General features: G+C 38.1%; 3 protein-coding genes across 3 annotated transcripts; 2 read left to right on the forward strand and 1 right to left on the reverse strand.

Moving 5' to 3' along the window:
• Nucleotides 1-3,325: 3,325 nt before the first annotated feature.
• LOC114540576 lies at nucleotides 3,326-7,281 on the reverse strand. The gene is made up of 8 exons (XM_028560699.1): nucleotides 7,210-7,281; nucleotides 6,758-6,892; nucleotides 5,649-5,897; nucleotides 5,183-5,263; nucleotides 4,616-4,678; nucleotides 4,131-4,196; nucleotides 3,877-3,951; nucleotides 3,326-3,670 (listed from the first exon to the last, which is right to left on the reverse strand). The coding sequence occupies exons 2-8, from the start codon at nucleotides 6,821-6,823 to the stop codon at nucleotides 3,500-3,502; spliced, it is 771 nt and encodes a 256-aa protein (XP_028416500.1). The 5' UTR covers nucleotides 6,824-6,892; nucleotides 7,210-7,281; the 3' UTR covers nucleotides 3,326-3,499.
• A 464-nt stretch (nucleotides 7,282-7,745) lies between these two features.
• Nucleotides 7,746-14,734, forward strand: LOC114540578 (Bloom syndrome protein-like). Its single transcript, XM_028560700.1, has 17 exons — nucleotides 7,746-8,603; nucleotides 8,741-8,974; nucleotides 9,330-9,441; nucleotides 9,554-9,731; nucleotides 9,873-9,970; nucleotides 10,331-10,425; nucleotides 10,569-10,683; nucleotides 10,866-11,050; nucleotides 11,142-11,236; nucleotides 11,367-11,852; nucleotides 12,039-12,307; nucleotides 12,593-12,954; nucleotides 13,127-13,261; nucleotides 13,396-13,522; nucleotides 13,732-13,916; nucleotides 14,101-14,440; nucleotides 14,507-14,734. Exons 1-17 carry the CDS (start codon nucleotides 8,563-8,565, stop codon nucleotides 14,540-14,542), a joined length of 3,093 nt encoding a protein of 1,030 aa, XP_028416501.1. The 5' UTR covers nucleotides 7,746-8,562; the 3' UTR covers nucleotides 14,543-14,734.
• A 2,193-nt stretch (nucleotides 14,735-16,927) lies between these two features.
• On the forward strand, nucleotides 16,928-20,876 carry LOC114540582. Its single transcript, XM_028560704.1, has 8 exons — nucleotides 16,928-16,979; nucleotides 18,269-18,311; nucleotides 18,395-18,526; nucleotides 18,634-18,731; nucleotides 18,875-18,989; nucleotides 19,261-19,496; nucleotides 19,593-19,985; nucleotides 20,131-20,876. The coding sequence occupies exons 1-8, from the start codon at nucleotides 16,948-16,950 to the stop codon at nucleotides 20,306-20,308; spliced, it is 1,227 nt and encodes a 408-aa protein (XP_028416505.1). The 5' UTR covers nucleotides 16,928-16,947; the 3' UTR covers nucleotides 20,309-20,876.
• The last annotated feature ends 329 nt before the right edge of the window (nucleotides 20,877-21,205 follow it).

Consider the following 21,205-nt stretch of genomic DNA (forward strand, 5'->3'; position numbering starts at 1 on the left):
TGTAAATAGCTCTCTTAATAATCTCTCTGTTCCAACAAACGACGTACCGTTATCGGAAATTATCGTGCTTGGCCAACCATGATGTGAAGCGAATCGTCTCATCGCGTGGAGAAGGGCTACGGCTGACATACTCTCGACGACTTCTAAGTGGATTGCCCGTACTCTAGCACAAGTGAAAATTGCACCCCAGGCTTTAACACTCTTGTTTCTCGAAACCTTAAGACTGAATGGACCGAACAGATCCACGCCAGTTACTGTAAATGGTGGAAAAAGGTTTCACTCGCTCTCGAGGAAGGTCTGCCATCAAGATGGAGTGGGGTCACTGACGAAACTTACGACATATCAATATGAAACTTACGACATAATCCAATACTCACGCCTACTTTCAGAAAGGCTTCTTTCACAGCCAGCGTGACAAACTTTCTCGTGGAATTCTTCCATTATTAACTTTGATACGTGGTGGTTTCCGGGTAACAGGATGGGATGTGTTTGATCACAGGGAAAGGAAGCTCTCTTGAGGCGTCCACCAACTCGGATGATGTCGTTCTCGACGAAGGGTACAAGATCCTTGCAATGATTTTTCTAGTCGACTATCGTGCTCTGTGCTCTTCGAATCCAGAATTCTTTGGCCTCGTTTAATTCACCAGGTTGAAGAGGACCCAACTCTATATTTGACTTATCTTGTACGCTGACTAGAGCGTTGCGACCAAAACGGATACAATAAGCCGTAATTCTGACTAACCGTTGCCAATTTGAATACTTCTTTGGATCAATACATGGGGTTTCGGGATTGACACTGCCTACAATTTTGGGTTTCTTTCTTTCTGTGTCATTTTCTGTATCAGCTTCCACGCTCTCGTTTGGCCATTCACTTTCTGGCAACTTAAGGAATGTCGGTCCTTGAAACCATCGACCATGCATGTCTTTGACTTTTATTCCTCGGCTTAGATCATCTGCCGGGTTCAAGGCAGAAGGAACATGTTGCCAATGACTTGACTCCCACGTTGACTGTATCTCAGCTACACGAACGCCCACGGACGCTTTCAACATTGTAGAATCGGACTGCAACCAATGCAAAACTATCTTTGAATTGGACCACAGCTTAACCACTTCTGACTTCGTCTTAAACTCGTTGTAAATGGTACTTGCCAATCTCGAAGCAACCAATGATGCCATAAACTCTAATCGTGGAATAGTTGCCTGACGTAAAGGGGCAACTCTAACTCTCGAGGCGATTAGACTCACTTTAGGACCTTTGGAAGTAGGCCAGAGAAGATAAGCTACTGCTCCATAAGCTGTAGCACTTGCGTCGGCGAAAACGTGCAATTCAGATGGTCCAGGATTGCAATCTCATTTAACTCTTCTAGCTCTCTGAAAAGTTTACCACAAATCGCGCATTTCATCAGGCAATGGGTCATCCCAGTCGTACTTCTTTGCCTTCCAAATTTCTTGGAGAGCAACTCTTGCCTTGATTGTTACCACGGAGGCCAAACCCAGAGGGTCAAACAGACGTGAAATTCTCGAAAGAACTGTTCGCTTTGTTAACGTTTCTTCGTCATTTCTCTTCTTAACCGAGAAACTAAACTTATCCGACTGCGGATTCCAGTTGACTCCCAGGGTTTTGATTCCCTCTTCACCGTAAAGGTTAACTTCTTTGCCTACTAAACGGCACACATATCCTTCAGAAGTTGTTTGACCCTGCTACTTTAAACGCAAGTCGAACAGGAATTTCTTTAATATTTATTGATAATATATTCTACAGAAAAGATTAAGTTTAACTATATAAGTAAAATGTATAAAGATACATGCATTCCAATCATTTTCTTAGTTCATATATACGATTATTGTGTATGTTTTATAACATTGTAAAGCCTTGCCAATTATTTCAGATAAGTGATAGTTAACTAATATCTAAATTAAAATATTTGTCACTTTTGTGTACATTGTACTGCTGTAGTTTTATTTGCTTGTGTTCTGTTGTTCTTGTGTTGTGTTATACGACCCTATGCCTGTGTGGCAGCACTTCACCTGCAAAAGTAACTTCTAGTTCCATTTGAAAACATCCTTTTTTTCGCCCAATTTGGCGAAAATTTTGTTTGTTTGAAGATGACTGATTTTGCCGAGTGCCTCAAAACGAAACAGGGATAAAAATAATTTATTATCCCACAAATGCAACATGCTTTGTTACTCTTTGCTTTACCGGCAAAGGTCGAAAATATCGATACGTGCTGACAAAATTCCCACGTTTTGCCTTTTTAATATACCCTTGGAAGATTCCCTATTTGGACCTCCAATCTGGTAAATAATAGGATTTTTTTTCTTGCGGTCCGAATTCATATTTTAGCGTTGGCTCTGTGCTTCCGCCACTGGCTTCCGCACGGCTTAACACGGACCGCTCGCGTAGCCAATCAGATTGCAGGAAACGCTAAAATATGTATGTTTTTTTCCTTTATATCAAAACACTTAATGTGTGCTTCCGAGGGAAATAGTGAGTTTTGTTTTCCTTCGAGAGAACAAAACTCACTATTTCCCGAGGTAGTGTATATATTTCACTGATCAGTAGCGTAGCCAGACTGACGATTTGTCCCGCTATGCTAATATTTTGGTGTTTATTGTCACGTAACCACGAAACCGGCGTTTTCGAAAAGCTCCACTCTGGAGAGCGTTTTTGAAAACCCGTTTTTGTCCGTCCACACGTAAACACGAAACCGGCGTTTTTGAAAAGCTCCACTCTGGAGAGCGTTTTTTAAAACCTGCGTTTTCGCCGGGTTACCGAAAACGCCGGTTACGTGTGGACGCAAGGCTAAAACGGATAAAAAAACCTCCGTTTTAAAAAATATTTGTCATTATTTGTTTATTTTTGTCATTATTTGTGGCTGCTCAAATGCCGTTTAAAGTTAGTACTATTTGTTTAGATTGTTTCAAAATTATGTTCAATGAGACTTTGGGAAATACTTGAGACCTTGGGAAATACTTCTCTATACGGACCTTCAATCTGGTCAATAATAGACTTTTTTTCGACTTCGTCTCGTAAGGGGCTGTTTACATGAGCCCGGTTACCCGAGATTCAATGAAGCGTGAGAGGACTTTGAGGTATTGAAATAAGTCTTTATGACACCAAACAAGCACATGCTATTGTTGTGGTGATTGTACGACTGCCATTATCTGCTCATTTCAATACCTCAAAATTCACTCACCCTTCGTTGAATCTCGAGTAACCGGGCTCATGTAAACAGCCCCTAAGTGTATAATATTTCACTGGTCAGTAGCGTAGCCAGCCTGACGATTTGTCCCGCTATGTTAATATTTTGGTGTTTATCGACTGTGAAAACAATGAATTTCTAAACAAATTAATAATTATAATAACACGAAATTTACATAGCGGGACAAAATCGTCAGACTGGCTAAGCCCCAAAACGCTTGTCGTGTATACCGGCCTTAAGTTATAGATAATTATTCGCGTATATTATTGATTGACCATAAAATCGAGTCCATTTGATTAACATCCACAGTTGGCATCTTCCTTAATTCTGGATTTGAGCCTTTCAATAATAGGAGCCATTTTTTGTTTGTATTTTTCCGATTCAAACTTTTTTTCGAGGTCTTCATCAAGTTGCTTCAGGGAGTAGTGGCATCCCACAACGTCATAACCATGGTTGTCATTTACATTCTATATAATGATAAAAACATCATTAGCATAATATATAGAGATCATCGGACACGTTGTTTTAACGTTTTTATAATCGGCCATTGTTGATAGATATTGTTTTGCTAAGCGTGAACAAAAGACACAATTGTTAAATATAGTCCATTTTAATTCGAAATAAACCAAATAATCTAACAAAATTATCTTATTTAAAAATTATAATTGTTTACCGTTTCCTTCCCTTCTGGTAATGTTTCTTTTGCCTTTTTATTGGATCTCAAGGAATAAGGCAACTGTTTAAACACCTAAAATTAAAATTATATGATGTATGGGGAAAACTGAAAAGATCGTTTTCCCTTGGCGAGTGGTTTTGCTTCTGATTGCTGACTATAGTAGGCCCTACCTCCTTACCACAATGCAAGTATGTCATGACAAGCGACATGAATTTCTATATTTCTAATATGAACTATGGGGTTAAACGTACCTTTGCAATTGGTTCTGACTGTGACGCATCGGCTTCTGTACATGATTTTTGGCCAAGAACCTCGATCTAGAGTTGTTATATATTAATAATATTCTTGTATGTTCGCATGGTGACAATCGATAAGTAATTAAGCTTGTAGGTACACCACGTAAGTATTTACGTGGTGTACCTACAAGCTTAATTACTTGTTATATATACTTGTTTCAATTGCATGAATAAGAGCAAACAATATGACTGGGAATATTAAAGATTTTGCTCTCTCTTTTACAATTCGCTAACTCCTATTTATAGCTTATCACTTTAAAGAAAATGAGGTTAGATTAATGGCTATATATGTATTGTTTTTCGTTGTGTAGCAACGATTTACTCCAGGCTGGTATCATCACCAAGTTTGATACACCTGATGTCATCAAGTAAAACTTCAAGCTAAAAACGTCAGTCAATGCGAAGGGCATGCATCACTATAACATATACAATTGTTTTACCCTTTCTCTGGCTAATCTTTTCCTTCGTGATCCCTTTTCATTGGACCTCAAGTAATAACTCGACTGTACAAAGAAATAATACACATTTAAATAAAATATTATACATAAGGTATATATATATGTATATATATATACCGTTACTTCCGCCCTTTCTTAATTGGTGTAGTTCACTTCTCGTCTCTATATCTTTTTCGTTAATTTAGTACACTACGAGGACTCAACAACTGATATGAAAAATTACATTATTAGAAACAAATTTGAATTTAAAAAAAAACTTTTTGCTGCAGGAAAAATATTTTTATCTTCTAATATCTGCAATCATACTGTACATCACGAACGGCTCTTATTACACTGTCTTTGTGTTCAGTGGTAGACTGTGCACAATTTACCGTTCATAAAATCAAGAAGGGCAATTTGATGTCAGAAAAATGGAACATCGCTTTAAAGGAAGGACACATTATCTCCAGCACAAAAACGTAGGGGGGGCAGCATGTTTCTACCACTGATGTCCCACCTCCGTTTGACGGCCTTTTCTGATCAGTGTCATGAGTATGAAGATTTTAATACCGTTTCATCTTCCGTTTCTTGTCGTCCTCGAATTGTTTCATCTGATGTTCGATCTGCGTCATTCAGCAAATCCCGGGTTTCCTAAGAAATATCAATGTGTGTGAATAAAAAAATTTGAAATTCTCACATGTACGCAAAAAGGCTTGTTAGTAGGCGTCGTTTCTATATCTTTCAGTTGCTAACCAATAACGACTTTAACGACCGATATAAAAAATGACACCAAGAAAACTGAAAAAAAACAATTTTTATCAACACACAATGAAAGAGCTTGCTGGAAACAAATTTGGAATTTAAACTTTCTGAAGCAAAATTTTATTCTTATCTTCTAACGTTTGCAATCCTGTTTTACATCACTAATGGCTTTTATTCCACTGTGTCTATGGTATGTGATATAGGCTATGTGCACACGGTAACGTTTTCGAGCGTTTTCTGATCAGTGTCATAAGAGTGAAGATTTGTTTAATACCATTTCTCTTTGCGATGATTCTTCTGATCTTCGAGATTCGTCAACAAATTTTTCGTTTTCTTCAACCCTTTTGGAGGGATTTCTGTTACTGTCTGGTCTCCCATTTCTTATTCCACGCAGCCTGGTACAACCGTATGATCGAACATCGAAGGATAGCCCAGCGTTTAGACCATCTCCTTCCGTCGACTCAGCTAAACATCTCCGCGCTGCTTCGCAAGGATCTTTTGGACCGTCAGAAAATAACGTCACCTGCATTAGGCAGAATATTATAGGCTTACTATATATGTCACAATAACTATAGAATATGACGATATCTTCCCTTTGTTGTTGCGTTATCAGTTTTGTAAGTTTGAGATATCAATAGGAGCAAGCAGTGTAGGATATATTATATTCTAAGTTATAAAGACATGTCTTTATGCATAAACTGGAGTCTTGGGTAAAGTAGATAAGTAGTTTTAAAAATCTAACTAATAACCATTTTGCGGGTCTGGAAACTAGTTGAAAATGGACATTATATTAGCAATATCTTCATGAATCAATCATGACACTTGTTTGATGTTTGAGCATGTGTAATCTTGAAACTTTGGCGAAACATTTGTCCGAATTATATTTGTATATTAATTTTGTATGTTTTAGACTGCATGCTTGTAGACATTTAGGTTAGGTTAATAATTGTAACTAATATTAGTGTAATAAGAAACGGCTCCTTGAAAATCAGATATAACTGAAGGACTACCGTTTTCAAATAATTGTATGATAATAATAATAATAATGCTCTTGTTGAAATAACGATGATATAGAATATATGAAATATAACAACATATATATAGTTGGAAGAAATTTTTTCAGTTTTGAACGGTTGATTCTTTAATCGGCAGATTTTACGGAATCTTGTATGCACTGTCTCTATATGAAATATTTTTCTGGCTTTATTGTTTACGGTTTCTTCTCTTCCCTAGCTCGGAAGTAAAAAATATGCGAAGGGCAAACAATTAATATTATTTTACTGATATATATAAAGCCCCGTTCAAACTACATAAAAATGCAAATAACCCGGATTAGAATCAACTTAGTTTGACGTAGTAAACTTAAAGTCGGTCAGTACTTACCTTTCCTTTATAAAAAGAATTTGAGAGATTATTAATAATAACAGGCACAACCTTAAGTGTTGCCATATCAGTAACTGTGTTCAATTTTCCTCTCTTGCCTTTAAGCTTTTGTTGTGCTGATTTCTTACTGATTAACTTGAGACGAAATATTGGTTACTGAAGCGTAAGATTAGTTTACCGCGTAGTTGCGAACCGGCTCGGTCTGTATTTTGGCAGTTTCGCTTCGATCTGCAGTATGTTTTAATTCATGAATTTTTAAACATTTGCTGGCAGTGACAATATATAATAGCGCTGTTTGACTGTATTTAGCAATTCATGAGAATATTTTCTGGTAAATAAAATGTGTTTTGGTTTTCTTCAGTCATTCTTTGCATTAGGGTTATGCGGTCAATTACGCAGATGTATATCATTCACTTACCACTATAATAAGCATGCTGCACCAGAAGACTTACCCCAAATATATGAAAACGAAAACTACCTTTTTCAAAATTTTAATTAATATTTCGGTGTGAGATTGTCTCATTAGGATCTCAGCAGACACCCTCCTGTTTTTATATTATTGTTGAATCTCTCAAAATTGTCGAAATTTTTCCCAAATATTATATGAGGGACGTGGAATTCTTTTAGAATACAATAATTATTTCACAAATCATTGGATCACACTGCATCAGTTTTGTTCAGTGATTCATTTGATGATTTATGAATTTTTTGTTAGTGCATGACGCTGCATGACGTAATCATCTATTCATACGCGTCATTTGTTGATTTCGGTTTTTATATGTCGACCTTGCTCAACGACGAATTATACAACAAACTTACGACATAGGACAAGGACGAATGTTGACCTATACACAATACCAGCCAGATCTCTATTTTTTAACGCTCATCGCAGGCGCCGCGGCAGCTTAGGAATTTGCGAAAGGGAAACTCGACGTTTAACTGAACATTTAACAACGTGCTGAGCCTGACGCATAGCTTACCGCAGCGTGGGCCGTGCATGGAGCGGTAGGTAAAAGAGCCTGGCTTGCGACGTTGGCATAGATATTGAATCACTTCAGTTTAATTTTTCAAGCCTGGCTCTAGTTCAAGACCCATATTTAGTCCGTACAATAAACCTTTATAAAACGTTTGTGTTATGACGTTTTTGCTGACAAAGCAGGTTTTTCGATCATGCCACCAGGAACTCGCTTTGTCTTGTTCCAACTGTGGACACTATTATTGGTTTCTGAACAAAGTCACTGACGCGAGTCTTGTGTTTTGCATTGAAGCGCCTGCGCACGAATTTGATTTGACGGTTATTTTAGACCTTCCTTCGAAGAAGAAAATCCCGCCGGGTTTATCCAAATACCATCCATGGATCAGATGTCCAGGGGGCGATGGGCCTCCTAAACTCAGGGCTATGCCTCCTAAACACCCATTTTGCTATTTCCTCAATAACACATGAAAAGCAGGCTATGTGTACGTACACGAGCGGCGTTTTCGAGCGTTTCAAAATCGTTTTTGTCTATTTTATTGTGTTAAATTAGCTTTAGACTCTCTTGGAAATTGGCGGTGTTTGAAACGGTGAAAACGTGAAAACGCTCAAAAAAGTTACCGTGTGTACATAGTCGCAGTTTGTCAATTCTCTTGATAGAATCTGGTATCATTTTTCAAACTATATAGCGCAAATAGCTAACAACACTGATTGGTTATTTTGGTTTCGGGTTCCAGTCCTCGCGCGTTCATGGCGGGATTTGTGAATTACTAAATTGTAAACATTACTTTAATAAATCAGGAGGATTTCAAGATTTTACTATGATTTTACTATGAGACTTTCTCTTAACAAGAGTGGAAATGCTCCGAAGAAGTAAGTCTGTGAATTTTATTTAATGCATTTAGAAAAGCCTTTTAAGTGGAAATTGTTTTTATATTGCATCGAAATGTATATTCATCGCAGAAATGAGAAATGGTTTCAGTGTATTAAGATATTTGATTTATCTTTAGCCCTTCTTCTCAAAACAAAACGAAATCAAATAACTCGGGATCATCAAGCACGATATTCTCCAACTTCTTTATTAAACCGAAAGATAAGAAGTCCGAATATGGTGATAAATCTATTAAAGAAAGGGATACGACCAGAAAACATGGTTTCACCGTGCCTTTCTCTAAACCAGTAAAACCACTTCGGGGAAATGAAATCCCCTTTGGTAAAGCAACCATTTTTCGAAAAATTGACAAGTAAGTTGTGTAATAAGCATGTTTCATAAGGATTAATGAGGTGGCTTCAGCAAAATGAGCCTACAAGTTATGTTACTTATAGTTATTATTTCCATAGTCAATAGTCATAAGGTAGGGTTGATGGATCCAACCTTACCTGGTAGGGGTGCTCCATTGTGGGTTGTTCATGGGATGTGTGTATCATTACCATAAATGTTCTAAGTACATATTGTGACCCTCACCTGGGTCAAAACCTGTCACATGCCCCTCTCCTAAATGTATATACCTGCACCCACCTTCCCTTTTATAGTGAAATAATGTTGCGTTAATCTGAACTATACTTGGTTTTTTATCATTCTTTCTATAATAAATACAGAGAAAATAAAATTCCAAACCAAGAATCTGATAATAGATCACGGCAAACACAACCTTGGAATCTGGAGTCAAATATTTCAGAATGTAATGATTTTGATGAATGTCCTAAGCAGGTTAGATTTAGTTGTTTACTGGGTGTAATAATATGGCATGAAGCAGTATTAATTTTGGGAACTGGTAATGTTCTTGATGAAGGATATTTGTTCATGATTTGTTTGTGTTTAGAAAGGTGAAACTACTCAGTCATCTAAGAGAACATTTAGTGAGTTTGATGATGTTGGTTTTGGCTTAGAACCTGAGCTTAACAGGCAACCTCGAAATGAGTGTAAACGTTTGAAAACGGACATGGTATGGCCATGTGATGTTCAAGATAATGATGACGAAGATGTTGGTACCATGATGGGTGGGTTATTTAAATATTAACTTCTTACAGTACCAGAATGCATTGAACAAACCAGCATGCAGGGAGATATCAGAAAGTGAATAAATGTACAGTTGGACACAAAATATGATACTCAGCTTGTTTATTATTTCATAATTCTAGGCCAGGAACTTTTCAACGACGTTGAAGAAAACAACAATTCAATCAACAACAATGACATTTATAATTGCAATATCGATGGATATGCCGAAGATCCTGAGGTAACCTGCTGTTGATTACAAGTCAACCCATCTTCGATTATAGTATACTGTATGAAACAACTTAGACTTGTACGGCACTTGATCTCTATGATGATAAAATAGTCTCCTTTATTCATCCTGATAGCTAGCCCCAAACCACACCTCAATCACCTCTGATAACAACTCCAATCCTTAGCAGTTTCTATCGGCTTGCCTAGCTCTCTGAGTAAAGATTCTGAGTACAAACTTAGGACTTGATTCTTATCATGTTTGGCAAGTTCCCTCAATTAACACTATGGCTGATTTCAAGAAACCAGGATAAAAACGTACCCACTGAGAAAAATTTGTGATCTGATCAAGCATCTTTTCTCCATAATCTAGTCTGATTTTGATTTCATCGCACCAAGCCCAAGATCACCAGAGTATTTATCACCCGATGATTCTCCACCATATTTCAATGACATCGACACAGAAGAGTAAGTTAATTAAGTGAAGGCTGATGAGATTAAAACAATATGGACATAATTTTGGTTTGTGTATTTGATATAAACTTGAGTATAATGCTTTCCTAAAGCAAATTTGGTAAGCAATACAATCTTTTGTTCTGTGATTCTCTTAGTTCCTTACCAGAGACTGTCACCAGGCAGAAAGAAGGAATGGTGACAGAAGTTGATTTCACCTGCGACAGAATACAAGCTGATGAAATCAAGGAAGATATTAATGAATACGATGAGGTAAGTTTATTGTACATACGTTTCCACACTTAAATAATCGAAATCTTCAACAACATTACATATTGTGATGGTGCCACACTGAGTTACATCCCAGGCAAGCTGAAAATTAGCTTGAACACGCTGTGAATCAAACCCGTGACCTTTGGTTCACTGGTCCATCACGCCATTACACATCTTTTCAGTTCAAACATCGGCGATCCGAGAAAGCCGAGGAAACTCTTGACGCAAAGTTTGAGAAATCTTCCTCAGACTACATAGCCGTGTTGGAAAAGATTGCAGATACCTTTAAGGCTTTCGACCAAGATTTACTGCTAAATTTGTTGGGTGAAGACGAACACGAAGAATACAAGAAAAACCAAGTTGAAAGGTAAGTTATAAGAAGAAGTTTAGTTCCTGGCTGAACGATATAGTATGTGGATTTTTTCCAATTTACCCATTTCTCCTTTGATCATTCTCAGGAACAGATTGAGAGCCCAAAGGAGGAGATTGAGTATAAGAATAGAAGAGAAACGTCGATCAATCGGACAGAAGTCTTCGCAGCAAACTGGAAACGGTGAGACTCCTCATGCATTTAAAGATGGTCTTTAATCATACTATGATAGCTAAGATGATAAATATATGCTGGGTTAGTGACTGACGAAACAATCTTAACAAACAGTTTCTTGTATCTTTTCTGTATGCAGGATGGTTATTACAGAACAGTACCAGCACTATCACCTCATCAAGACGTGCTTCAGATGGCGACGTCCTCCCCCTCTGTGGTGATAGTTTCTTTGATAAATCTCCCCCCGTCTTGCAGCCTGACTCGTCGCAATTATCCAAAGTCTCTGCAAACTCTCACGCGAGTTTCACTCCACAAACGTCCAAGTCTCGATCCACAACCCCATCATTTCCATCGACATGGCGGACGAACACTCCTGCATTTCAAAATCGAAATAAATCAAATGTTATTGATATAGAAGATTACGAAGATCAAGAAGATCAACCCCCCGGTACGGGTACTAATGCCAATACGTCGTCTACAACATCGGCACGTTTTTCAGGGGGGAGTTGTGAAGCATCTCAAACAAATAATGGTAGTAAAGAAAAAGCGTCCACTGTCGGGCAACGTACAACGAGTGCTCAACCAAAGAAGACTGGTAACTCATTACCAGATGATGGTTATCGAGGCGAGTGAACTAGTAACAGAGTTTGCACGATTTTATATCAGAGTCATACTTTGTCCCAAAACTATGTCATTATGCGGACATTTCGTAAAGGTCTATATGACATAATACAGGTTCGACTACTGAGTTATCAGGTGGGTGCCAATCAATGCTAAATTATTCTTACATTCCAACTTTTCTATTCCTCAGATGAGTTTAAGAGAACAGATTACGCCTTCACGCAGGAGGTGAACAGGACCCTAAGACGAACATTTGGTCTGAAGTGTTTTCGTTTCAACCAACACGAAGCGATCACCGCCGCTTTGCTCAAAAGGAATTGTTTCATATTGATGCCAACCGGGGGAGGAAAGAGTCTCTGTTATCAATTACCTGCTGTTGTAACTGACGGGGTAACCATCGTTGTCTCCCCCCTGAAATCTTTGATACAAGATCAAGTGATGAAACTCAGTTCAAATCATGTAAGAAGAACATAAATCTTTTATATTCATATTGCAATATAACCAAGGAGCAGCGTGGCAGCGTCTTCAAACAACTTAGCATCAAATGTGGTATAACAGCTGCCTAAATAGACAAAACACTTCTCGACGTTTCGACCTGAGGGCCTTCGTCAGGAGAGTTACTGCTTTTATATTCATATTGGGTTAAGCAGTTAATATTCCTGGGAGTCGAGCTTTTTCAAAATTCCTAAGGTTGTGTTGTTTTTTTTTGTTACGTGTAGCTCAGTAAATAATTGTATTTTGCAGATTCCAGCGCATCAGATGACCGGTGAAACATCGGCAAACGTCGTGAACGCCATCTACCGAGATCTTCACAGTGTTTCTCCTCAAACTAAGCTTCTCTACGTGACGCCAGAAAAACTTAGCGGGAGTGGGAGGCTTTCAGACGCACTGGAGAGTCTCTACGGTCGTGGAAAGCTGGCCAGATTTGTAATTGACGAGGCGCACTGCGTCAGTCAGTGGGGCCATGATTTTCGCCCTGATTATAAAAAGTTGTCGGCGTTAAACGAGAAGTTTCCTCTCGTTCCCATGATGGCGGTGACCGCAACAGCAACGCCTCGTGTTCGCACAGACATTGTCACGCAGTTGAGAATGAAAGAACCCATGTGGTGCGTTTGAAGCATTGGATTTTTAGAGACCAGAGTTCAATTGAGTTCTAATCTTCTTGTCTGGCACTTTCAAATGAAACTTTACAAGATTGGTTCCCTCTTCATATAATATTTTCCGTGTGCTGGTGGACCTTTGGGGAAGAATGTTTAAAATAGTTATTTTCTTTTCCAGGTTCAGCCAGAGTTTCAACCGTCCAAATCTGCAGTTCCTGCTTCGTCCTAAGAAAGGCAAACTAGCGGAGCAAATTACGGAAATTATCAAGGCAAACCACGCGATTGATTCAGGCATTATCTATTGTCTATCCAGGTTAGGACAACAAGAATATTTGGACAGACTTCGTCGTGTTAATTAAGCGTATTTAATGCAAAATACTTGCTTCGGTAGCAAGATTTGCGTTCATTGATATATATATATTTCATCATCTTATTTTTCCATACTAGGAACGATTGTGACAATCTGGCCGATAATCTTCGTCAGACTGGGATTCAGGCCACTGCATATCACGCGGGCTTGTCTGATTTGGAACGTAAACGCACTCAAGAGGACTGGATACGAGACAGATGCAAGGTACATACTTGCTCAATACTGCATTGCAACTGTGTATCTAAAGGCGATTACTTTAGACAACGATATGTGGTACTAACCTTCTTTTAGAATACGATGGAACATGTTTGACTGTGAACATCCTGTTGTTTTTTACAATACAATGTTCAGTTAACGATATTGTTTTAGGTTTTGAGTCTGTGCACATCACTCCATATATTTTCTTTATCCAGGTGATCTGTGCGACAATCGCGTTCGGGATGGGAATAGACAAGGCTGATGTGCGATTTGTCTTTCACCATTCGTTGCCCAAGTCGCTTGAGGGTTACTTTCAGGAGTGTGGTCGCGCTGGCAGAGATGGCCAGAATTCTGTATGTATCCTGTTCTACAACTATGGAGATGTGCATCGTTTGAAAAGGTGAGTTGATGCAATGAATGTGGTACACTCGTATTCATTTACCTCATTCACAAGGAAGAAAAGAACTCGGCCTACAGTTATTTGACTCTGGCAAAAACAGTGCTTAGTCAGTTAGTCTCTAATCTTTGTTATTTGAGTTTGATTCCCGCTTATGACATTTGACCATTATCCTTACTTCACCCAGAATGGTCCTATCAGACAAAACAAATACCCAGGCATCCATAAATGTACACATGAACAACCTCTACCGTGTTGTCCAATACTGTGAAAACGTGACAGAATGCAGGCGTGCGCAGCTCCTGGAGTACTTTGGAGAGACTGGATTCGACACTGCTGAATGCCACAATAACCAGTCCACGATCTGTGACAACTGCTCAAGCGCTGACCAGGTTAAAAAGCAAGATGTTACACCACTTGCCAAGTTGATTGTTGAGTCTGTGAATACGTTGATCCATAAAGGAAATGGCAACTGGCAACGTCCTATGGCTCAACTGACATTGAAACATCTGGTTGACGTGTTTAAGGTAAGATTAATTCTTTCACTAATTTTGACAGAAGGTGGTTTTATTAATGTCGAATTATAATGCCAGGATTCTCAAAAGGTACCTTCATCGAAATTGGAGTGAAATTGGTAGCACTCGATCTTCTCGGGTGTAAAAGTGCAACGGAGTCAAACCTCACAGGAATCAAACTTCAGTTCAGTCACAGAGATGAGAGCCATGAACTAATGACCACTGTGTTTGGTAGAGTCAAACTGAAAGCACTCTTTTCACATGTGACTGAGATGAACTGATTTGATCATTACAAGAGGCAGTTTAAATCTTAGTCACAGAGATCAAAGTGGACTTATTTTTCCTTTTACTCCACCAGGGTAGTCAGAACGCCAAGGTTGATCGTGAGAAGCTCAACCGTTGTGTGATGTACGGGAAGGCTGGGGATAGTTTATCTCGAAATGATGCAGAACGATTGTTTCGTATGCTGGTAATGAAAGATATCCTCATCGAAGATTTGACTGTTGGGCATCATTCACAAGTCATCGCTTACGCCAAGCTTGGGCCGAAAGCGATGGAATTTCTAAACGGTCGGGTGAAGGTGAGAGGCATTTCTACTGATCAAAGAATTGTTGATGGGATAAGATGCCTCAATATGTGTCCGAAATTTCGCCAGTAAATCACGAACCAAAAACCAGTTGACTTTCGTCTTTAACAAGAGCTGCTTACGCCATTTGGCCAGCGTTAATCAATGTGCCTTTTTCAGCTTCCGCCATTTTTCACACGAGACAAGAAATCCTCCAAAAGTGGCACGGTTCCCAAAAGTGACGTCCCAAGCAATGTACACGTGACAAACACGTGTTACGAACAACTAGTCGCGTGTTGTAAGAGAGTTGCTGAAGAGGAGGGGCTGAAACCACATCACATTTTCGCCGACGTCACTCTCCGACTGATGGCCGACAAACTTCCGATGACGCGCGAGGAGATGCTTGATATAGAAGGAGTAACGGAGTACAAGATGGAGACATTTGGATCGCATTTCTTAGAGGTCAGTAACCCCCTCTAGGGTAAGAATAAGTAAAGTTCGTTTAGTTTAGGTTTCCTCTTGTAGTAACACTGGTTCAATAAGAGATGATCCTTACTGGACCTTTAGGGAAAACAGTTTGGAACTGATAGTCCCTCGTCATTTATTTTTTTTTCAGTTAACACTAGCGTATGCCGGAGCGGCAATATTTACATCCGAAGATAATATGATCAGTGATGGCGATGATATGATGGAGGCTGGGAGACAGGACAATGAAGACGATTGTGCATCTCCTTACTGGGCGGCAGCCGGCATTAATTTTACCACCTCTAACGGAAAATCGAAAAAGTTTAGGCGGAAACGAAATTTTAATGGGAAAAAGAAAACGAAAACTCGGTATGATTTATATTGTGTAATGTGAATCTAATCTTGAGATTTCTCTTCGTCTTTTCCTGACCTTCCTGTATCCATCCAGGTGCGATGATCTCACATACAAACGTTAAATATTTCCATTCTATTTTAGATCAAAAAACAATAAGACTGACGCCAAGAAGACTGACGCCTCTTCCTACAACGCCAACAATCACATCAGCAATCCTACAGTCAACAAGTATCGATTTCTCGAAGAAACGAAATCTTGGTTCGGGCAGAAGATTGCCAGGATTCCTGAGCATTCCTGCGAAAAAATGAACCATCCTGGTAGGAACTCGCCAACCAAGGTCAGTCACGTTGCTGGCTTGACTGCAGAGGTCATGTGACAGTTCTGTATTCACGTCCTTCCATCGATGCACCTAATCCAGTGAACTCACTTAATCTGCCAAGTTGCTATGGAAACAATGACGAATACGCTTGCGAGTTGCGAAGCTATGCCAAAAATTGTTTGTCCTTTCACAGCCAGGACGTGCGAAATCTTCATTGCGAATATAAAGAGTAATCTTTCATACTCATCGATTAAACCATAAGCCAAATCAAACAAGATGCCAGAGTTTATTATAACTGATTTAGCTAAGACCTTGGGATAATAAGAATTAAATATGAAACGTTTTGACCTGAGCATTCTAAGTCTTAAAAACAAACATGTGTGGGCAAGCTTCCCTAACAAGTGTACGTTAAGTTTTTCCTGTTTTGAAAGTTATGAAAAAGTGCCACTTCTTAATATTACGACATGTACGTTCATAAATATAGCGCGTCTTTTTCATGTTAATCAAAAATTTTTAAGGGAAAATTAAAAAAAGCGAACACAAGGGTGTGTTTATACGACAAGTAAAGTTGCATCCCTTCTGGTGTGGGTTTTTCTTAGCAGAAGTTTACTACGAATGTTATAATAAAAAGTAGTTTTTAGTAGGATAACTAGGATTACATAATTTACATTTGGCCTTGAGCATGCGCAAATTGCTAACAACACTGATTGGTTATTTTGGTTTCGGGTTCCAGTCCTTGCGCGTCGTTCATGGCGGGATTTACAAATTCCAAAATTTTACTGAATAGCAATCATTACCTTGATAAATCAGGCAGAATGAACAAGCGTGTTGCAGCTGCTCCGGAGAAGTAAGTCTTTGAATTTATTTAATGTAGTTAGAAAAGCGTTTTAATGAAAGTTTATATATCATCGCAGAAATAGTGTTGAAGTATGGTATTTGATTTATCTTTTGGCGTTTGCCCTTCTTCGACGAAATTAAAACATGGCGCACACGTGCCTTTCAGTGGTGCCTTAATCTAATCCACTTCGAGGAAATAAAATCCGGCAAACGCGAACCATTTTTCAAAATAATGACAATTAAGTTGTGTATCAGCATGTTTTAATAAGGTTGCTTCAGTGATTTACAAGTTATGTTACTTTAGTTATGTGTATCGTTACTACAGGGCGTATCAAAAAGAAGGTAATCGAACTTTGGCGCGCTATTTGTACGTGAACTATTCATTCTATTAACGAATTATTTTCACATTCCGAAAGGTTAGGCTTTTAACTATCGAATGACATGTTTTTGATACCAAATGGTGAAAAAATGAGCAAATACGAGGCTCATAAAAAGTGTTATTTAAAATCGCATATTTTCACCTCTGAGAGTTGGGACTAAAACCATTGAAAATTAACTACCTTTGGGACTTAATTGAAGAATTTTGCTTCGGAATAAACTACCGGCATATGCATATTAAGTAGAAATAAATCACATCAGGAGAACATTCCAAGCAATGCGGCATAAAACCAGTGCAAGCTGTGACGTGTTCGTGGTTAATTGTTTTTTCTTTTGTTATGCACTGCTTTAATTAGGGTCAAAGTTGAAAATATGCGATTGCGACTAACATATTTTTTATCAGCCTCGTATGTGCTCAATTTTTCCCCATTTGGTACTAAAACCATGTCATCCGATAGTTAAAAGCCTGATCTTTCCGAATGTGAAAAAAATTCGTTCATAGACTGAGTAGTTCAGGTACAATACCGTGTTGAAGTTGGATTACCTTTTTTTTATACACCCTCAGTGTATAAACCTTAGAGAGGGAGCCTGATGATTTAACACTTGTATTTCATTTCATCCATCATATTTCCTCCTCTTAAGTACACAGTGGCCCTAACCTCGAAGCAGGTCTTCCCACCTTCCCTTTTAGTGAATATAATTGAACTATATTAATCTATACTATACTTATTTTGACAAAAACTGATCTCAATTGATACCCTGGTTAAGATCAGATTGATTGATCAATTAATCAAACTATAATCAAAAATTAATTAATCAAATATAATGAAAAATTTTCAAAATATATTGCATATTAATATTATATCATTATTGATATGATATATTAAGTAATATTTATCATTCTTTCCATAATATATACAGAGAAAATCAAATTCCAAAGCAAGAAACTGAATGTCCTGAGCAGGTTAGAAGCAGTACTATAAGTGTGGGAACTGGTAATGTCCTTGATGTTCGAAGGATATTTGTCAATGATTTGTTTGTGTTTAGAAAGAGGAAACTACTCAGTCATCTAAGAGAACATATAATCAGTCTGATGATGCTTGTTTTGGCTCAGAATTTGGACTTAACAGCCAGGTAAAGGTCTCAAGAACAGCCCGAGATATTAATGAATACGATGAGGTAAGTTTATTGTAAATACATTTTCATGGTTAATTTCAAGAAACCAGGATAAAAACCCACTGAGAAAAATTTGTGATCTAATCGAGCATCTTTTCTCCATAATCTAGTTTGATTTTGATTTCATCGCACCAAGCCCAAAAACACCAGAGTTTTTATCACCCAATGATAATTCTCCACCATATTTTGATGACATCGACGTACAAGAGTAAGTTAATTAAGTGAAGGCTGATGAGATTAAAACAATATGGACATAATTTTGGTTCGTGTATTTGATATAAACTTGAGTATAATGCTTTCCTAAAGCAAATTTGGTAAGCAATACAATCTTTTGTTCTGTGATCGTTTTAGTTCGTTACCAGAGACTCACACCAGCCAGAAAGAAAGAATGGTGACAGAAGTTGATCTCACCAGTGACAGAATACAAGCTGATGAAATCAAGGAAGATATTAATGTATATGATGAGGTAAGTTTAATTATAATTATAAATACTTTCCAGACTTAAATAATCAAAATCTTCAACATTACATATTGTGATGGTGCCAAAATTAGCTTGAACACGCTAGGAATCAAACCCACGAACTTTGGTTCACTGGTCCATCACGCCATTACACATCTTTTCAGTTCCATCATCGGCGATCCGAGAGAGCCGAGGAAACTCATTTTTTATGTGAATTTTCTGCTATGCGAATTACTATTTTTCATATAGACTTTTGAGAAATGAACTTTTCCTATAGACTAACCTTCAAGAAGAAAATGTGGAAATTAATGATTTTCAAAGATCATCTGCAGATCATGAGTTCATGCAGAAACAAGACAACCAGCTTGACGCAATGTTTGAAAAATCCTCCTCAGACTACATCGCAGTGTTGGAAAGGATTGCGGATTCCTTCAAAGCTTTCGACCATGATTTTCTACTGAATCTGTTTGGTGAAGAGAAACACGAACAGTACAAGAAAAACCAAGTTGAAAGGTAAGCTACAAGAAGAAGTTTAGTTCCTGGCTGAACGATAGATAACAGTATGTGGATTTTTTCCAGTTTGCTCAATTCTCCTTTGATCATTCTCAGGAACATGTTGAGAGGCCAAAGGAGGAGATTGAGTCTAAGAATAGAAGAGAAACGACGATCAATTACTTGCCTGTCGCAATTATCCAAAGTTTCTGCAAACTCTCACGCGAGTTTCACTCCACAAACGTCCAAGTCTCGATCCACATCCTCATCATCTTCATCGACCTGGCGGACGAACACTCCTGCATTTCAAAATCGAAATAAATCAAATGTTATTGTTATAGAAGATGACGAAGATCAACCCCCCGGTACAGGTACTAATGCCAAGACGTCGTCTAGAACATTGGCACGTTTTCCAGGGGGGAGTTATGAAGCATCTCAAACAAATAATGGTAAAAGAAAAAAGAAAAAGAGAAAGGGCAAACGAAGGTTTTATGCAGGAACAAAAACTCGGTATGGTTATTGTGTAATACGAATCTAATCTTGGGAAAAAAATAAATAAATAAAAATAGAAAAAGATTTTTCTTCGTCTCTTCCTGTATCCATCCAGGTGCGATGATCTTACATACTAACGTTAAATATTTTCATTCTATTTTAGATCAAAAAACATTAAGACTGAAGACAAGAAGACTGACGCTTCTTCCTACAACGCCAACACTCGCATGAACAAACCTATCGTCTACAAATACCGATTTTTCTCGAAGAATCGAAATCATGGTTCGGGCAGTAGTTTGCCTGGACTGAGCATTCCTGTTAAGAAAGAACCATCCTGGTAGGAACTGGCAAATTTCATGTGACAGTTCTGTATGTACGTCTTTATATCGATATACTTAGAGGCTGTTCACATGATCCCGGTTGAGAGATTTAACAAAGCGTACAATGGATTTTGACGGCTATTGAAATGAGTAAGTAACACGATTCTGGTAGTCTTGTGATCATCCTAACAATAGCATGTGGTTTTTTTCAATACTTCTCAAAATCCAAAATCCATTCTAAACGGGCTCATGTGAACAGCCTCTTAATCTGCCAAGTTGCTATGGAAACAGTGACGAAGCTATGCCAAAAATTGTGTGCCCTTAAGGCAGTGTGCAATTCTATGCAATTTTTCTTGCAACTTGCAATGCAATTCTACTTTTTAAGAGATGTAAATTAGTGAGGAGGCTTCAAAGTTCAAAATGTAAGTGTAACTGAGAAAAGCCATGGATTGTAATAGAGACAAAAGTTCAGTCGTTGCCAATCTTACATCTCTCAAAAGAAGAATTGCATTGCAAGTTGCAGGAAAAATTGCACCGTGTTACAAGGCCTTTAATTGCATGACCTTGTTTGTGTGTCGCACCAGTCCAGCCGTACAGGACGTTAAAATCTTCATTGCGAGTATAAAGAGTAATCGTAAAGAGTAATTATAATATAAGAGTAATATAAAGAATAGTCTTTCATACTCATGTATTAAAAGCCAAATCAAACGAGATGCCAGAGTTTATTACAAGTTAGCTAAGACCTTGGGATAATAAGAATTAAATATGAAACGTTTTGACCTGAGCATTCTAAGTCTTAAAAACAAACATGTGTGGGCAAGCTTCCCTAACAAGTGTACGTTAAGTTGTTCCTGTTTTGAAAGTTATGAAAAAGTGCCACTTCTTAATATTACGACATGTACGTTCATAAATATAGCG

Source organism: Dendronephthya gigantea, unplaced genomic scaffold (genome assembly GCF_004324835.1).
Source record: "Dendronephthya gigantea isolate DGI-Jeju-01 unplaced genomic scaffold, DenGig_1.0 000241F, whole genome shotgun sequence".
NCBI classification, from domain to species: Eukaryota; Metazoa; Cnidaria; class Anthozoa; order Malacalcyonacea; family Nephtheidae; genus Dendronephthya; species Dendronephthya gigantea.

Excerpts from the sequence above, each read along its gene's own strand:
- LOC114540578 (XM_028560700.1), top strand. The coding sequence starts at position 8,563 with ATGAGACTTTCTCTTAACAAGAGTGGAAATGCTCCGAAGAA. Across the intron at positions 13,523-13,731 it reads GGATACGAGACAGATGCAAG|GTGATCTGTGCGACAATCGC; the intron begins GTACATACTTGC and ends TTCTTTATCCAG. Across the intron at positions 13,917-14,100 it reads GATGTGCATCGTTTGAAAAG|AATGGTCCTATCAGACAAAA; the intron begins GTGAGTTGATGC and ends TACTTCACCCAG.
- LOC114540582 (XM_028560704.1), top strand. The coding sequence starts at position 16,948 with ATGAACAAGCGTGTTGCAGCTGCTCCGGAGAA. Across the intron at positions 18,990-19,260 it reads ATATTAATGTATATGATGAG|ACTAACCTTCAAGAAGAAAA; the intron begins GTAAGTTTAATT and ends CTTTTCCTATAG. Across the intron at positions 19,986-20,130 it reads TATGCAGGAACAAAAACTCG|ATCAAAAAACATTAAGACTG; the intron begins GTATGGTTATTG and ends ATTCTATTTTAG.
- LOC114540576 (XM_028560699.1), bottom strand. The coding sequence starts at position 6,823 with ATGGCAACACTTAAGGTTGTGCCTGTTATTATTAATAATCTCTCAAAT. Across the intron at positions 5,264-5,648 it reads AATCATCGCAAAGAGAAATG|GAAACCCGGGATTTGCTGAA; the intron begins GTATTAAACAAA and ends GATATTTCTTAG. Across the intron at positions 3,671-3,876 it reads TACCAGAAGGGAAGGAAACG|AATGTAAATGACAACCATGG; the intron begins GTAAACAATTAT and ends ATCATTATATAG.